The 18288-nt window shown below is 41.4% G+C and overlaps 1 protein-coding gene across 1 annotated transcript in view; it reads left to right on the plus strand.

The window, feature by feature from the left end:
• LOC126263674 (BLOC-1-related complex subunit 8 homolog) overlaps positions 1-18010 on the plus strand; it is a 112279-nt gene extending 94269 nt beyond the window's left edge. Inside the window, exons 4-5 of the mRNA XM_049960790.1 lie at positions 3816-4009; positions 17683-18010. Of these exons, the coding sequence (XP_049816747.1) occupies positions 3816-3999 (184 nt within the window). The 3' untranslated portion in view covers positions 4000-4009; positions 17683-18010. The remainder of the gene's footprint in view (positions 1-3815; positions 4010-17682) is intronic.
• Positions 18011-18288: the final 278 nt, after the last annotated feature.

Below are 18288 nucleotides of genomic sequence, written 5' to 3' on the forward strand. Positions count from 1 at the left end.
CACTAGTTGTTGGCTAAATGGTGGAGTTGTGTGGCACTGCAGAAGTTTGCCTCAAATGAAAGACACATTACTTCACATGTCCAATGGATATATTGAATTGTAATTATCATAAATACATTTAAATTTTAAAATACAATTTTTTCCTGTAGTTGCTCAGGTGGAAAAGGTAACAACTGTGCTACCAGCAATATTTATAACACTTCAGTCTGTGTGTCTTGCTTTCTTTCTCCAGAGATGTGAATGCCAACTGATTGACTGTTCAGATCTCCTTATTGTGCCAGATATTGAATTTCTGTTCTAAAATTTCCTCAAACTGTTTACCTTCCTCTTGGCATCATTAGCCAGCTCCTCCTCTATATTAAAGCAGAAAAGCACTTTCTTTTTGGATTATGTGTTCTTGTTTCTGCCTTGAAATCTATGGAAATAGGTCTTTTCTTCTTCTGTACCATAGTTCATTCTTTGTCCCCCCTCCCCTGCCCCCTCCTCTCCTCAATCTTTACAGTTGTTTATCCTACTCAGCTAACATCTGCTTTATCTGTTTTGAGATGCCTATCAACTATGTAGTTGCTACCCTCGTAAATAAATGTGTTAAGCAAATACATATAGAATGCTTCACACCAAAACAAGCTGTGCTAACCAGCTACAAGCAATCCACAGTATTGAATAACCTCACAGTGTTCAGAGAGCGATGTGTGTGCACTGAAACGGTCACCACACAAACCCATTCAGAGGTCATTAATTTGTAAAATAGTTGTTGCTTTATGTTTTCTACCCATACTGCACAAGAATAGGCAAGACCTTACACATACTAAGAGTAAATAAGACCATCACTCAAGAACATTGTGAACATGTTGAGTATTAGGTTGTACATTAAGTTTCCTGATCCCATAAAGGCAATAAAGGATAGAACTTATCAAAGGACACAGTTTTACTGATTCCATAATGTGATTGCTTCAATCAAATGCAATAAATAGTTGTTGAATCTTACAAGAAAAGACTACAGTGTCAACATTTATGTGTAATGTTTAATATTATGTCATTAGGCAATAACTTTTTCTGCTTCCATTATTTTATCCTCATTTACATCTACCATCCACATTCACAACTGTGAAGTGGGTGGCAGTAGAGCTTAAAATTGTATCACACACAGGGTGAGGCAGCCAAAGGGGAAGACTTTAAAAAAAGTATCTCAAGCTGGAAATTTAAATCTTTTATTTGTTTGACATGTATTTAGTATGCTGGTACAAGAGTGGAAATTAAAAGTGTACCTAGAAAGTTGTGTTTTGAATGTGGTATCACTCAGATGATGTCCTTGGTTTCCCACATACTGTCGGAACCTGAGTGTGAATCCACGTATGACATTGGCCTAGCACATCCAGCAGACTGTTGCTTATTTTAAATTTACTCCTTCAAATCTTCTCTGATTCTTGGATGTTTTTCCTGAAAAACTGGAAAAACTTTGGAATTGGGGTAACACCAAAGAGATTATAAATCTGGTGAACGATGAGATCAAGGAATATCATCATATCTGCTGATGAGATGACCAGTAAATGTGAGTCTAAGAAAATCTACTGACACTGCAGTGGTATAGCTTGGTGCACCATCCTGTTAAAAGAAACTCCACCTGAATCGTAAGCACTGAGTTGAGGAAGAGAAAATGTAACTAGCATGTCAACATAACGGCTGGAGTTCACTGTAACCATGTTAACATGTCCATCTTCAAAAAAAGTAGGGTGTTGTGTGCAAAACTGTTCCTTACTGTTACTTTTCATGACTGGAGGCGGGTTTCATGAAGATGATGCAGGTTTTCCTCAGACCAGTATTTGAAAGTTCTGCTAGTTGTCAAAAAAACTAAAGTGGAAGTGAGCTTCATCACTCATCCATAAGGTGTGAACTCTCTGTTCCTTTTCTTTGTCAACATTTAACATTACTTGCCAAAAACATATGCTGTTATTGTAGTCTTGAAATAGGAGTATTTGCACAACCTTCATCTTTCATGGATGGTAGTGAAGAGCATTCTTTGTAATCCATCTCACTGATAGGTTGCTGAGACCAAGTTCTGTGTTGTGTTGTCTTGCTGATTTTTGTGGACTTCATCATAAACCTTCGTATACACGATTATTATTCTCTGGTACTGGCTTGTTTTTGTACTACTACCTGTGACTTCAAAGTTTCACAACAAAAAACATCTAGCATTGCAAGATAGCATGGGAGTCCATGGGGGTAAACAAAACTCTCAACAGAAACCATGCTGAGCTCCAAAAAAACCATCTGATATTTTGTAATATGGCTTTACGGCAAATACAAGTTGCACACTTTACCGATGCTCCATGCCTGCTAAAACTTCCAACTGTCTACACTCCCAGGCTCAAGTTCCTTACCCCCATAATCCTCTACCATGGCTGCCAGCAAGTCCTAAAATATTCCTGTTTGACTGCCTAACACTGTCCTACGGTTTCTTCCTGTTCCGCTGGCCGGAGTGGCTGTGCGGTTCTGGGCACTACAGTCGGGAGCCGAGTGACCACTACGGTCGCAGGTTCGAATCCTGCCTCAGGCATGGATGTGTGTGATGTCCTTAGGTTAGTTAGGTTTAATTAGTTCTAAGTTCTAGGCGACTGATGACCTCAGAAGTTAAGTCGCATAGTGCTCAGAGCCATTTGAACCATTTTTTCTTCCTATTCCTGTGCAGGTAGAATGTTTGAATCTCTATATGTGCACTTTAATCAGTCTTATCTCGGTTTGCAGTCCATACAGGAGTAGTACGCATGGACTGTGGTACAATCTGATTCTTCATTAAATATTTTCACGAACAGGCTAAAACCTGCATTTGCAGGATAGTTAGCGTCTATCTTAGGGAATGGAGATTTGATTGTAATTAGACTATTTGTACTAATCTATTCCTGCAGTAGTTACTCGGAGATGTAGAGGCTTGCACAGGATAGAGTAGCATGGAGAACTGCGTCAGACAAGTCTTTGGACTGAAGATGATGACGGTGACTACTAATTCCACAATCAGAAACAGGATATCACTATGTCAACCAACTGTTGCTTCATTGCATCCTTGGACAGCCTTGCTATAACTGTCAATATCAGATTTTAACACTAGAGCCATTAATTCTCCTCAAACTATATCTCCAGTTCGTGTGGACTCCACATAAGGCTTCCTGTCTAGGAAAAATTTGTGATAATTGCAGAGATCAAAGTGAAGTCTTCTGTGTGACAGTTGGACTGCAGAAGAGATGAGTCATTATTGGACTGCATGGTTCAGCATGGCATTCTCTGGATGCAGTCCACTATTAAGGAGTCAGGTGAGCTGGTGAAGTCTATAGACAAAGTGCCATCCAGTTGCATCTCTGCTCTGCAGACACATTTAGGATCTTTGTTTGCACTGAAGTTGACTGCTCATATAACATTGAGTCTTTAAAAGTGCCAACATGTGAACAGTTTTAAAATGTGTTCTCAGTAAGCCACACCATGATATAAATGATGCCTGTATTTCTTAGGACATAGTAGTGTGTGTGTGTGTGTGTGTGTGTGTGTGTGTGTGTGTGTGTGTGTGTGAAAATTTGCATTCAGATTAACATATATTCTTTGTAAAGTGAAATATGTGGAAGTGTATTAATGTTCTATGCTATTGCAACCCATTTGTTTGTTCATGTGAAATTGTTGAAATGTCTGATTTGGTTGTTGTTACTTTGTTAATCTTGACTAACAAGACATTGGCAACTACACACTGATCTCTCTCTCGCTCTCTCTCTCTCTCTCTCTCTAATTGAACAGGAATTTATATTCACTGTCTTACTTCTTTTTAACAGAAACAAAAAAGAGCCCTCATCTGTATACAAACGCTTATCGGCACACATTACTCTTGACCTGCCTGATCTGCCAGAAATTTCTGATGCTTTGCGTGAAACAGCCAACCGTGTGGAATCCATGATGGCTCATGCCAGGCATTCAGCTGGTGCAGAGCTGCAGAGGTCTCACACGGTTCACCACTGATGACAACCGCGTAAGTAAAATCCATAGAACATCTGCTGTTCTGAGATACAAGTAAATGAACAGGAGCAATGTTCTCCTTGAAGAGTTTTTCTGATCCAATGTTTCAGACTGTTTCAATATGAAGAGGATTTTCTGAACTAAGAACCCCGTTAAAAATTTGCTAATAAAATGTAAATTTTTAACAGCCCTTGTACTACCTCAGTACAAGAGCTGTTGAAAATTTATCTATATGAGTGGTCAGGGAAGGGTGGGGGTGGGGGGAGGAGATGGCTATCGGTTATTCAGTGACAATGAGACTTGCACTGTTGTAATTTCAATCAACATTTGAGCATTTTCCTAATGCTCTGTGAGCTTTGCAATCCCTCTGGTGAAAGTTCGTGCCTTTGTGGCTGTAACAAAAGCTGTTGCAGCCATAGACACGAGATAGTATCACGAACACAGAGGCATGTCCTTACCTTTGCACTGTATTGTCATTGTTTCTACTCCACTGGCCACCAGGTTAGCTGTGGCAAGCTCTGACAGCACCCTAAACAATCCAATAAAAATTTGCTTCTAACCGTTAGTGTAGCAAAGTGTTCGTTGCCACCACTGTCACCACAGGAAGAATAATGGCAAACCGGTACCTAGAAACAGAAAGGAGGGGACTCCCATACCCTCTAAACATAATCTGCTAGGGCTTGTAAGGGGGTCTGTAGGCCCTTACTATAAATTTGCACTCGGCACAGGTCGATAGGGCGAACAATCGATTGTGTCGTGTTGTGAGAGCGAGTGTGGAGTTGAGGAGTGCCATGTTGCGGGTAGAGGTGTGTGGAGGCTAGTTGTTGTAATGCAAGGCTTTAACGGAGAAGGGAGTCGCCCTCGCCGTGGTTAGACCCCTTTGTACTAGAAATAATACCGGGAAAGTGAAGAAGTATCATTACGGAAGTGGTCAGTGACATTTCGAGTGCCGATATTTTGGTTTCGCGTCTACCGCGCCGGCATCACCTTGGATTGCAGTGTTGGATTGCAGTGTTGGATGCAGTGATGGATTAGCGTGTGATGATAATGGAAAATGAAGAAGCCTGTGCTGAGATTAGCCGTATTTAGATATGTATGACGAAGGCAGTGGCTGTCTCCTCCTTTTTGTGTTTTTGAGACGAATATAGGTTCGTAATTAGTGAAACTGTGTTGGTGTTTTTCTTGTTACCAGACATTTCATTATTACAGTATTGAGAAGGACGAACTGGAAAGTAACAACTTCCGTAGCAGTCAATTCCGATTGCCAGCTCCATCAGGTACACGGTCACATTAATAATAATTATTGGGCTGCTATTCGATCAGATCAGGTCGGGATAAATAAACGGAGGTGTTACGGGCTGTCAGGCAAATATGAGGGGGGGCTCATCTGCAAAAGCAGTGAATTATGTCTGCCAGAGGGAACCAACCAGTCTGACCTTAAATACTGTGAAGACTGTACACTTACAGCCTTGGCAGGAAGATAGAGGGACAGAAGGAAAAAAATCTCAGCAGTAAATGACTCCCATACTCCAGTGGAATATTAGTGGATTAAGAATTCATTTGCAGGCATTGGTGAGAGCCATGTATGTGTCTCCAGAAGATTCATCCTAAATGTAATAATGTCCCTGCTCTTGAGAATTATAGGACGAGTATGTGAGGAGAGGGCCAAAGGCAAATACCATTCTCAACTATTCTCCACCTGTACACCCGTTTGCTCTATAGAATGAGCCTCTTTACAAAATTAGCACACAGCTTGTCAAACAAGGGAAAGGCAACCACTGAACTATAGTGAACTGATGGGCAGTGCATAGACACATGTAACAGAAAACGGTAATCACACTAGCTTTCAGGCTCTTGTTCCTTTTCTAGCAAAAGTACTGGAGCTCACACACAAGACACCAAACACATAATCCCACAACTGTGGCGACACTGATTATTGGTTATTGATTGCAGTTCTTGGGCAAATGGAGGTGGTGAGAGGTGGGCGTTGTGGGATAGTGTGAGGTAGTCTGACAAAAGATGCCTCAGTTGATGAACAATAAAAAAGAAAGGATTTCAGAGGGTAGAGCAACTCGTCATACCTCCCGGACCGTGCCTTGCTGACTTACTATGCCTTCTACATCCCCCAAAACTTCTTCCACCCTCCATGAAACACACTGCTCCTGAACACCCATCCCATAACACTGTTGTTAACCTTCCTGTCAAAACACTGCCCCTGCCGAAGACTCAGTACTTTATAAAGGCCTCATCTTTAGCTGAAAACCTGAGTTCAGTCATGCTGGATATGTAAAAGACCTTCTTTCCTTTACTTATTCTGTACAGTGGAAACATTTCTTTACCAAGCACCCAACTGACAACAGCCAACTGAAACCACACATGGAACCTTGCTTAAAATAGTTCCAACCATGATCCTCCTCCCTTTCCAGCCGCGCATCCCCTGGAAATCTTTTAAGAAGTTCCATACTTCTAACCTGACCTCATCTTCCTTTCCTAAATTCCTCCCCAGTGAGTCCAACATCACTCCTATGAAACACAGCTATCCATAACCTTGAAACCAATACAGACCTTATCATTCTTCTCACAGATAAAGGCTGCACTAGTGGTCATAAATCATAGTGACTGTGTGACTGATGGTTTTTGCCAACTTCCTGACACCTTTGCATCCAAACTTTATGACCATGATCCCTTGCATAAGTTTGTGATCTCCAGCAACTCCCCAAGGTTAGGTCCATCCCAAAATCTGACACCTAAATCCATCTCCCTCCCCGTGCCAGAATCCCCCCCTCTGCACTCCTGTCTTTCACCTACTCCACAAACCCAACCCCCAAGTCTCCCCACTTATCATCCCATTGTGGCTGTGTACAATGCTCCCATGGAATGAACCTTTGCCTTTGTTCATCAAACTATTGTTCATAACATCCCATTCTACATTCAAGACACCTCTCATTTCATTCACTGCCTTTCCACAGTTCATATACCATTATCACATTGTTGGTCATTACACTCCTGTCCACACCAACATCCCCCATGCCCATGGCTTTGTCACCATGGAACACTACCTTTCCCTATGTCCTCTTGACACCAAACCCACCATCTGTGTCCTAATATTTCTAGCCAATCACATCCTGATCCACAATTACTTCATTTTCGAAGACCAAATCTGTAAACAGATCTGTTGTATTGTCATGGCTACTTGCATGGCATGTGGAGGAAGCCTTCCTGATCAGTTAACACTCACACCCCTACACCCTTCATTGATGACATTTTCATGATCTGGACTCATGGCAAGAACAATCTTTGCTCTTTCTTCCATAATGATAACACCTACTTCCAAATCCTCTTCATTCAGTCCTTCTCAGTTCAGTGAACCGCCTTCCTAGATGTTGATCTCCACTTTTCAGATGGCTCCATAAAGACATCTGTTTGTATCAAGGGCACCAGCCACCAGCAGCATCTCCACTTTGACAGCTGTCACCCATTCCATGTTAAAAAGTCTCTTCCTTGCAGGCTCACCTCCTGTGGATCCCACATCTGCAGCGGAAAGCAGAAATTGTCAAAATATACTGATAAGTTTGCCAGAGCCTTTACTGAGAGACAATATCTTATCCAGCCCATCCATAAACAAATCTCTTGCACCATTTCCTCCTCTGAAATCAACAAAACTGTTAACCATCCACCGACTAGCACTCTTCTGATTTCCCAGTATCACCCTGGCATTGAAAAGCTCAGATATATCCCTCAACAGGGCTTCAACTACCTCTCCTCATGGTGAGGGATATCCTACCAAAGATCCTATTCAAAGCCCCCAGAGTAGTGTCCCGCTGCACACTCTCATCCGAGACTATGTTGAACCTAATGTTAAATTGTTATGTAGACCTAGCTATTCTTTCTGAATCAGATTGCTCCCTTTGCTTTCTTCATTTGCCCTTTCAGCAAATTAAAGTCTAGTCCTCACTTTGTAGTTTGACTCATCTTTTTCTTTTTGTCAAAATTTTGCCAGTATTGTGGGTCATTTGGGGAAGGGCACCTTGGATGGCAACCTATAGCATATGATGATTGCCTACAGCCTACACATTCTCAGCACATGGACATCTATTCCTTCCAAGAAGCTAACGCACTAGTCATTCTAACATTGTTGGATCATCATGTACTCTCTTGACTGTAGCTCTGTGCTGACACAGAGCTTCCACAGTTAATGTCTTTTCTGTTACCTTGCACAGTTTACTCATTGTTTTCTCTTCTGTGGCAGTTTTAATGCATAATGCATTATATGGCTCTGTACGCAATGTTGAGTTTTTGTGCATCTTCCGGAAGAACATACGCTGAAAGACAGCTGTCAAGATGGGCACGCAACAAGGCAAACTAGATGCTCTATTTGAAAATAAGAATGGCCAGGAACATGTGGACTGTGTCACCAGCATGATCTGTTCCCAAGTCTTCAGGACAACTGAGAAGACAGTCCATTCCTGGTGGAGTGAAGAATGCTGCTCCAAAATCAGAGATAGGCGTGATTCCTCATAGAGGTTAAAGTGAAAACTGTCACTTAAGAAACATGCATCATTTCAGGTTATGAGAGCAAAACGCAATTGTGCAGTAAAAGAGAACAAAAAGACGCTGATGCAGGAATTCCTGAATCTATAAACTGTTCCATTAAGCTGTTGATTGTATGGTAGATCATCAGGAGTACTTCAGAGAAAGATGCTAGGTGCCCAGTTAGTGCTGTAATGAAGAGTGGTATTGCACAGACCACCAAATGAGACATTGTACGGACTATGGTGAGTCTTTTGCTCACATTAACGTTACCACCATTTCATCAGTATCAGTTGACTTCTAAGAGAGAGTGTTGACTTCAGTTTTACCAACCATTAAATTTAAAACTGCCATTTAGCAGTGTGGGAGTATATATTGGCATTCTCTGTGATATGTAATATGTAACCAGGTCTTGACAGCATTCATTGCAGCATGTTGTGAAACCTCAGCAGAAATGCTAACACAGAAAGAAGTGGTTTTTGTTTCATTCAGTTGGCTTCATAATTAAGTTCATGTTTTAAGTTCAAGTAGACCATGCATGTCAGAAAGCAAGAAGAATGGGTTCGGGTGGAACTTCAATTATCAAGACAAGATATTAATGAAATTACTTAATTTATGATGAAAATTAATGTATATGATTCTAGGTGTAAACTATTCTTTCAAGTCAATGTTTTAATTTACACGCAGCCACTGAAAAATATTTCAAAACATTCAAGAATGTTATGGGACAAATTACAGGCTGACAAGAGCATACACAGGGTCTGAGCTTTTGTAGAAGCACTTGAATTTGATGAAATAAGCAAGCACAGTATCTAAGATGAAATTGGTAATAAAAGGTGCTGTTGTTTAGCAAGATATGTTGCTTTAAAACTAAGAAGTAAATATGCCTTTATATATACAAATATAAACTAACTTTGGGAGACGATGGTTCATGTAATATATTGTCCTGATACAGTGTGTGAAGGATCATTGACAACACAAAGTGAAGAATTTCTGGGCTGCATAGAGATAATACAGGAGTGTTTAAAAATTTTCATGGGCTTCACAAATTATGAAATAAAAGCAAATACTGGGGAAAAAAGTGCCAAACTAACAAACTTATTTTCAGAATAGGTTTTTGGTAGATTTATTTGTACATCACATAGTGGCCTCTCAATAAGGAAATTACTGCACAGCAAGGGCAGAAGAAGGCACAGACTTAAGAAGTTAAGGTAGTATATCTAAACAATCCTTTGCAGTCAAGTTGCATATTTTATTCAAGCTCTAACAATAAAACTTTTGTTAAAGAAAGATGTTCTTAAGAACATTTGCATTTGGGCAGTTTAAAGACAGAATTAGTTAGGAAATTGTTCTGATAATATCAAGGTGTAAAAATACAACAAAAAACTCAGGTGCCATATATTGTTGAACAACTATGGCTATTTCATGTCCCAGAAGGCCTATAGCAAATTTTCTCTATTTGTGTGATTGTATATATACAATTCGGAACCTTCACTATTATAGTACTTCACTTCCCTTCAAAGTCCAATTGCATGCTTTGCTTGGAGGGGTGGGAGGGAGACAGATGGGGGAGGTGGGAAGGGCTCATGGTAGGGAGCCCCTGTCATCATGGATTGCGAGTGAAAACTTGAGTTTTAGTATGACATCAGTGGCCTACAAACTTGACAAAACTCATGCTAAAACTGGAGAAGGTTGCATTACTGTATGAAAAGCTATGAGGAAGAGAGCATCCGTGTACATTACCACACTGTAGTAGCAGAAGGGTCAAAGATGGGAAAGAACTCAAAGCTAGATGATAGTACATCCAGAAGAATGAGTTAGACAGACAGTCATCCAGCTCAGTCTAGCCAGTCATTGCAACAGAGATCTGGAATTGATGCCTCATTATTCTGATGAGGTCACAATCAGTTTAGCTGCTGTATTTCCACTAGCCTTGGGATTTGTAATGGAATTTCAGGAAGCAGACAGAACAGTAACAGCCAGCCACAGTCTCTGTGTAAGTTATTGGCCACTCTTGTGGACACACCTCAGTTAGGACAACCATTCCTGTAGTTGAAACTTGTAGATTAAACAATGAAGCCAATTGTATCTTCACAGTTGATTATAAATTTGCCCCATCATCCTCCAATCCTGACTATATACCACAGAGATTTTCGTCTGATCAATTCAAGCCTCCCTTTCACTTTGGTCAACTGGCTGCAGTCCTTCACATGAACCTGTGGTGCTCCATCTCAAGCAATACCTACACTTGGAACACCACATCTCTGTGCATGCTTCCCTTGCTGTTGAACCAGAAAGTCAAAGCCATTGTGAGGCAATGACCAGTAGTGTTCTGTGAAACCTACTGTCCGGCTGTGTTGCTCCTCTGCCTGATCACGAATACAGTGTAAAATGACATTGACCCATCACCCTCAAAGCTGTTTTCCTCTGTCCCATAGCTTTCTATTATAGTGAGAGGGTGCATCAGTTTGTGGAACTCTGCGGATCATGTACACACATAAAAAACAGTTTTCCATCACCTTGGTTCCGATAGTTCTGAAATCTGAACAGAAAATTGGAATATAGAGCAACATAAACATCATTTCTGCCCTTTTTATTGCTCATGAAAACCACACATTGCAGGTTGTACCACTGTACAGTGAGACCTTCAGAGGTGGTGGCCCATGTTGCTGTACACACCGGTACCTCTAATACTCAGTTGCACGTCCTCTTGCATTGATGCATGCATGTATTTGTCATGGCACACTATCCAGAAGTTCATCAAGGCACTGTTGGTCCAGATTGTTCCACTCCTCAGCAGCAATTCAGCGTAGATCCCTCAGAGTGGTTGGTGAGCAACATCGTCCATAAACAGCCCTTTTCAATCTATCCCAGGCACGTTCGATAGGGTTCATGTCTGGAGAACATTCCGGCCACTCTAGTTGGGCAAGGTTGTTATCCTGAAGGAAGTCATTCACAAGATGTGCATGATGGGGGCACGAATTGTCGCTCATGAAGACGAATGCCTTGCGAATACGCTGCCAATATGGTTGCACTATCAGTTGGAGGATGGCATTCACATATCGTACAGCCGTTATGATGCCTTCCATGACCACCAGTGGCATACATCAGCCCCACATAATGCCACCCCAAAACAGCAGAGAACCTCCACCTTGTTGCAATTGCTGGACAGCATGTCTAAGACGTTCAGCCTTACCGGGTTGCCTCCAAACACGTCTCCGACGATTGTCTGTGAAGGCATATGCAGCACTCATCAGTGAAGAGAACATGATGTCAATCCTGAGCGATCCATTTGGCATGTTTTTGGGACCATCTGAACCGCACTGCATGGTGTCGTGGTTGCCAAGATCGACCTCGCCATGGATGTTGGGAGTGAAGTAGCACATCATGCAGCCTGTTGCACAAAGTTTGAGTCATAACATGACGTACTGTGGCTGCATAAAAAGCATTATTCAACATGGTGGCGTTGCTATTAGGGTTCCTCTTTGCCATAATCCGTAGGTAGTGGTCATCCACTGCAGTAGTGACCCTTGGGCGGCCTGAGCGAAGCATGTCTCGACAGTTTCTGTCTCTCTGTATCTCCTACATTTCCAACAACATCACTTTGGTTCCCTCCAAGATGCCTGGATACTTCCCTTGTTGAGAACCCTTCCTGGCACAAAGTAACAATGCGGATGTGGTCGAACTGTGGTATTGACCATCTAGGCATGGTCGCACTACAGACAACACGAGCCGTCCTTCCTGCTGGAATGATTGGAACTGATCAACTGTCGGACCCCCTCCATCTAATAGGTGCTGCTCATGCATGGTTGTTTACATCTTTGGGTGGGATTAGTAACATCTCTGAACAGTCAGAGGGACTGTGTCTGTGATGCAACATCCACAGTCAGGAGTTCTGGGAACCGGGATGATGCAAAACTTTTTTTTATGTGTGTATTTCAATACATCGCTTTCTAACTGAGAGCATTTAGTATTCTGACGAAAGGGCAGTAATAAATTTAAGTGGTGTCCTATGCTCTATTTTAGCTGGTGATGAGATGAGTATGATATGGATTTCAAAATTTTGTGAATTGTCCAGACTACAAACTCTTATACTGGTGGTTTCAGTGTGTTGTAGAGTGGTAGATTCATCAATTTTTAGTGTAGCAATCAACCAGTCATATGCATCTACTGTAATATTTAATACTTTCTTGTTTTAGCTCTGTAAAGGCTAACACTGTAAGTCCTTTAACCACATTCATCTCATCCACCGTCCTTATGGACACTAAAGCCCTCAATTTTGTGCGCCAAAACAATTCTATAGCCACCTATAGTTTAAGTGTAGATGATTCCAATACTTAAAAATAAATTCATTCTATAGCTCAACAAAATGTTAGTTCATAAGATTTCACTTATTTATTTCACATATTTATTTCATTGACTTCATCTGATGTAATGTCATTATTGTTGTCCTCCCTTACAAAGCTTCATTCTTCATTTAGAAAGCTTTGTTTATTTGGTGCATACCATAAATGGAATACATATAATAGATGTGGCTTTCAGGATCTGTCACACTATTATCAGATTCATATTCACTGGTAAAAATGATTTCCCTTACCCTCCAAGCTCATGCTGTACAGAACATACTTCATTCCAGTATTATGACAAGTGAAATTCCAGATTGGATACATTATGCAATAATTAGGGTAGGCAACCAAGGACTTCCAAATGAACAGTGGGTTCCAGATCAACAGACTTGAAGAATGTATAAGCTGATTAACTTTACAGGTATCACACTTCTTTTAGTGTGGTGTACAGAATTACATACAGATGTGCCTATATGCTCACCTCGACAATGTTTGTAGTGGAACTAGATAATTGCTGCACTAAAATTAGAAGATGAACAGGAACTTAAATGTTAGTGACCTAATACAGTCTCAAAGAGTGCTTTGTGTGACCTTCATTTGTCTACAGGTGGGTGGCTATATTTTCTCATTTTGGAATACTTTGTGGCAATATTGATGTATTGATTAAGAACAGCAAGATTAATTGGGGCATCTTCAGACAAATGAAATGAAGCTCCTGCAGTCTTTGCTTCAGAAAATCAGAAGAGATAAAATAAAAACTGAGGGCACCAAACAGTGACACGGATCAAGAAAGTGATTGAAAGTTATTATACAGCTCTGAAGATGGTGATGATGTGTTCATAAGAAATGAATTACTTTGAATAAGACAAATTGTTTTGTATGAAAAGTAGTGACAAAATATGTAGAGGATAACTTCATTGTGCTTGGGGAAAAACTAAACAATGGAAAATCCAGGATGACTCTCACAATTATAGCTTTCAGCTGTTAAGGCCTTCGTCTACAATAGACACACACACACACACGCGCACTTGTAGACCATATGACTGGTTTCACAGGTAGCTCTGTCTTTGATAAGATAGGTGATGTTAGTGACTGGACTGGAGTAGGTGGTGGTGGGAGGATGTATGGGACAGGTCTTACATCTAGGTCTGTTACAGTGGTATGAGCCATGAGGTAAGGGATTGGAAGCAGGGTTTGTGTAAGGATGGGTGAGTATATTGTGTAGGTTCATTGGACAGTGGGATACCACTGTGGGAGAGGTGGGAAAGATAGTGGACAGGACTTTTCTCATTTCAGGGCATGGCGAGAGGTAATCGAAACCCTGGCAGAGAATGTAATTCAGTTGCTCCAGTCATGGGTGGTACTGACTTACGGGGAATGCTCCTCTGTGGCCAGATGGTGGGACTTTGGGAGACTGGAAAGATAAGGCACGGTAGATTTGTTTTTGTACATAGTTGGGAGGATAATTATGGCCAGTGTAGACTTCAGTGAGACCCTCGGTATATTTCTATAGGGACTGCTCATCACTGCAGATGTGACGACCATGGGTGGCTGGGCTGTATGGAAGGGATTTCTTGGTATGGAACAGGTGGCAGCTGTTGAAGTGAGGAATTGCTGATGGTTAGTAGGTTTGATATGGACAGAGGTACTCATGTAGCCATCTTTGAGATGGAGGTCAGCATCTAGGAAGGTGGCTGTTTGGGTTGAGTGGGACCAGGTGAAGCAAATGGGGGAGAAGTTGTTAAGGTTCTGGAGGAATGTGGGTAGGGTGTCCTCACCTTTGATCCACATAACAAAGATTTCATCAATGAATCTGAACCTGGTGAGGGGTTTAGGAAGGATTCCTCTAGGTGCCCCATGAATAGGTTGGCATAGGATGGTACAATGCAGGTGCCCATAGCTGTACCCCAAATTTGTTTGTAGGTAATGCCTTCAAAGGAGAAGTAATTGTGGGTGAGGATATAGTTGATCATGGCGGCTAGGAAGGAGATTGTTGGTTTGGAATCTGTCAGGCATTGGGGAAGGTAGTGTTCAATAGTGGTAAATCCATGGGCATTATGGATGTTAGTGTATAGGGTGGTGGCATTAATAGTGATGAGCAGGGCACAGTGTGCTAAAGGGGACAGGAACTGTGGAGAGTCGGTGGAGGAAATGATTGGTATCTTTTTATATAGGAGGATAGGTTCCGGGTAATAGGTTGAAGGCATTGGTCTATGAGAGCAGAGATTCTATCAGTGGGGGCACAGTAACTGTCCACCATGAGGCGTCCTGGATCATTAGGTTTATGGACTTTAGGAAGCATGTAGACAGTAGGAGTGCGGGGAGTGGTAGGGGTGAGCAGAGAGATGGACTGCGGGGAGAGGTTCTGGGATGGGTGTAAGGATTTGAGTAGTGACTGGAGATCCTGCTGGATTACTTGAATGGAGCCACTGTGGCCAGGTTTGTAGGTGGGAGTATCTGACAGCTGGTGGAGTCCTTCCGCCAGGTAATCTTTGTGATTCAAAACAATAATGGTGGAGCATTTGTCCGCAGGTAGGATTATAAGGTCAGAATCAGTTTTTAGATGGTGGACTGCAGTTCTTTCTGCGGATCTAATGTTAGTTTGCATGTTGAGGGTTTTGGGGAATGATGGTGAGGCAAGGTTTGAGGTTAAGAAATTCTGGAAAGTTAACATGGTGTGGTTTGAGGGCAGTGGGTGTGGGTCATGGTTGGATGGAGGAGTGAACTGAGTTAGTCAAGGTTCAGTATTGGTCTTTGGTTGAGTCTGATTGGTAGGGTTGGTGGTGAAAAAGCATTTACACTGTAGGGACTGGGAGAAGGAGAGGTCTTCCACAAGTCCTGCATGATTGAATTTGGGAGTGCAGCAAAAGGTGAGACCTTTGGAAAGGACTGATATTTCTGTGGGGCTAAGGCTTCTGGAGGAAAGATTCATGACTGTTTTGTAGGTCTGTTTAGGTTCTGGATTCTGTGTGGTGGTGGGAGGGAGTTTTTGAGTGTAGGGTAAGTGTAGTAGGTCTGTAAGACAGGGTTTGTCAGCTATGAGAGGACGTGGGGGAGGTTTGGAGGTTGTTGTAGATGTGGTGGACAGTGGTACTCGAAGGCGGGAGTAGGAAGTGAGCAGGATGGAGAGCTTTTTGAGGTGGCATTGTGCATGTTGCTCAAGTTCCTGCAGGGCAAGAGTTTCAATGTGTGTTATGGGTTCCAGGAATTTGGGATGGCATAGCAGGAGAATTTTGGGGATGGAGAGAAGGTACTGCAAGGAGGTTTGGGCTTGGTTGATGTGGTTTTGCAGGACTATGTTGGTGAGGGCTAAGGATTGGCAGAGTCTGAACAGGTGGAGGTGATTGTGGAAGGAGGGTGACAGCCAGAGTTGGGTAATATGATGGTAAGGCCATTAGGGGGGATTCCATGGGCCAAGCAACAACACAGGAACAGTATGTGGGAATGGGATTTGGCTAGGGATAAAGAAACTTTTCTGTCTTGATGCAGATGGAAGAAGCAAGGATCCATGGTGGTGGCAAGATGCGAAAAACTGCATAAATAATGTAGAATTATGTCCAAAAAATTTCGCAAAAATACACCCAAATATATGTGAAAATTCACAAAAAGGATTAAATGGTTGCAAAAGGGGGAAACAAGTTGAAATCTGAGGGAGACAATGATAGCCAAACGCAAAAACTCACTAAAAGTGGCAAGGAGTCACAAGGATCAAAGTAAAGAATAACTAGTAAAATTGTATATATTACAGTGGGTATCAGGTCTGAGGATGGATAAGTGTGAAGAAGAGGGATGGCAGATGTGACTGGATGCTGGAATTAGTGGGTGCGAACTGGGATAGAATGGAGAAAGTGTGGTGGTTTGGGGAGGGGTTCGTAGGATGAGATACAAGATCGTGCGGCACCAGAAAGGTGCAGGAGTTAACATGCAAAAACAAGGGAAATGACGCAGGGAGAGTGATCAGTTTGAAAGTAAAGGATTAATTATATTGGCGGGAGTAATGTGGGACATAAGATACTGCATCAACAATCAGCGTGGTCTTGTAGCCATCAGTTGTACGTGGCCGAGATGGTTGATACAGTGTGGCTCGTAAGTAGAGGGTGCAATGCGGTTTGTAAGGTGACAAGAGAAACACAGGAAAGAAGAGAAAGAAGAATGTATATTGAGTATAGTGATGCAAAAGAAAATAGTGACAAAAGAGTGAGTGCCACTTACAACTTGAAGTTTTGTGTGACCTCAATTTGTTAGCCAAAACTAAACAGTTCATTATTGCTGATTCTGAAACTCTTGCTGCTCTTAAGTCTGATATTTCTCACAGTTCATAGAACCTCCCATTTCTCCATTTCAGATGGCATTGCACACTGAACTCATTGCGGTATAGCTTTGATTTTATGTGGTGACTATGTGTTATCCTACTAAATCTGTAATCTACTAATACTGTTCACTGGATGTAATAGTAGCTATAATGAAGTGGTAGAACAGTGTTAAGGCTTTTAAATTTTTGTTTGATTAGAAGAATATTATAGAATTAAAAGTAAATAAAGTAATAATAAATAAGTATTTGAGTAAATATGTTTGGAAGTGTTTGTCAGTTTTAATTAGTGCTCTCAAAAAGTAATGAGATGATACAGAGTTCTGAGGAATGTTTTTAGGTAATTTAAAGTATTAAGTGAGCAACAATTAGTAGTATTTTACATTTAACAAATTACAAAATGTACTATATTTACATTTATTGCTTTGTTTTTCATGTGTTTCATTTGCAATGACACTGTTTTAATGTACAGTGTTAGTCATTCTTTCTATTCATTTCCAGACACAGTGTGAGCTGACTGTTTGTTCTGAAGTATCATCTTCTTTATTGGAAGTCAGACTGTCAAAACACCCAGATGAAAATCATGTGAGGAGCCTTGCTTATCAGTAACACCTCAACATTGCTCATTGCTTCGACAGTATGACACAATATTTTTCAAATTTATTTTGCTGGTGAAAAAGAAGAATACCACCTTGCCACCTCGCAGAAGAAATGTAATACATGTTACTGTTAAAACAGTGTAAATGTGATTTCTAATTGTGATTCAAGTATTTATTGGGATCAATAACAGTAAACCTGTTGTATATCATGTGCTTATTTGATAAACAATGCTATGAAAAGGATAGATGCTACTCAGCACATATATATATAAGTCTGATATTTCTCACATTTCATAGAACCTCCCATTTCTCCATTTCAGATGGCATTGCACACTGAACTCATGGCAGTATAGCTTCCCTACAGCCTAGGTCTTCGTGGCAAACGAATCTGCTCCAGTCCGGAATCCCTGAAGCATTACACCAACAACCTGACAACAGCTTTCGCATCCCGCAACTACCCTCCCGACCTGGTACAGAAGCAAATAACCAGAGCCACTTCCTCATCCTC

Source organism: Schistocerca nitens, chromosome 6 (assembly GCF_023898315.1).
Source record: "Schistocerca nitens isolate TAMUIC-IGC-003100 chromosome 6, iqSchNite1.1, whole genome shotgun sequence".
Classification (NCBI taxonomy): domain Eukaryota; kingdom Metazoa; phylum Arthropoda; class Insecta; order Orthoptera; family Acrididae; genus Schistocerca; species Schistocerca nitens.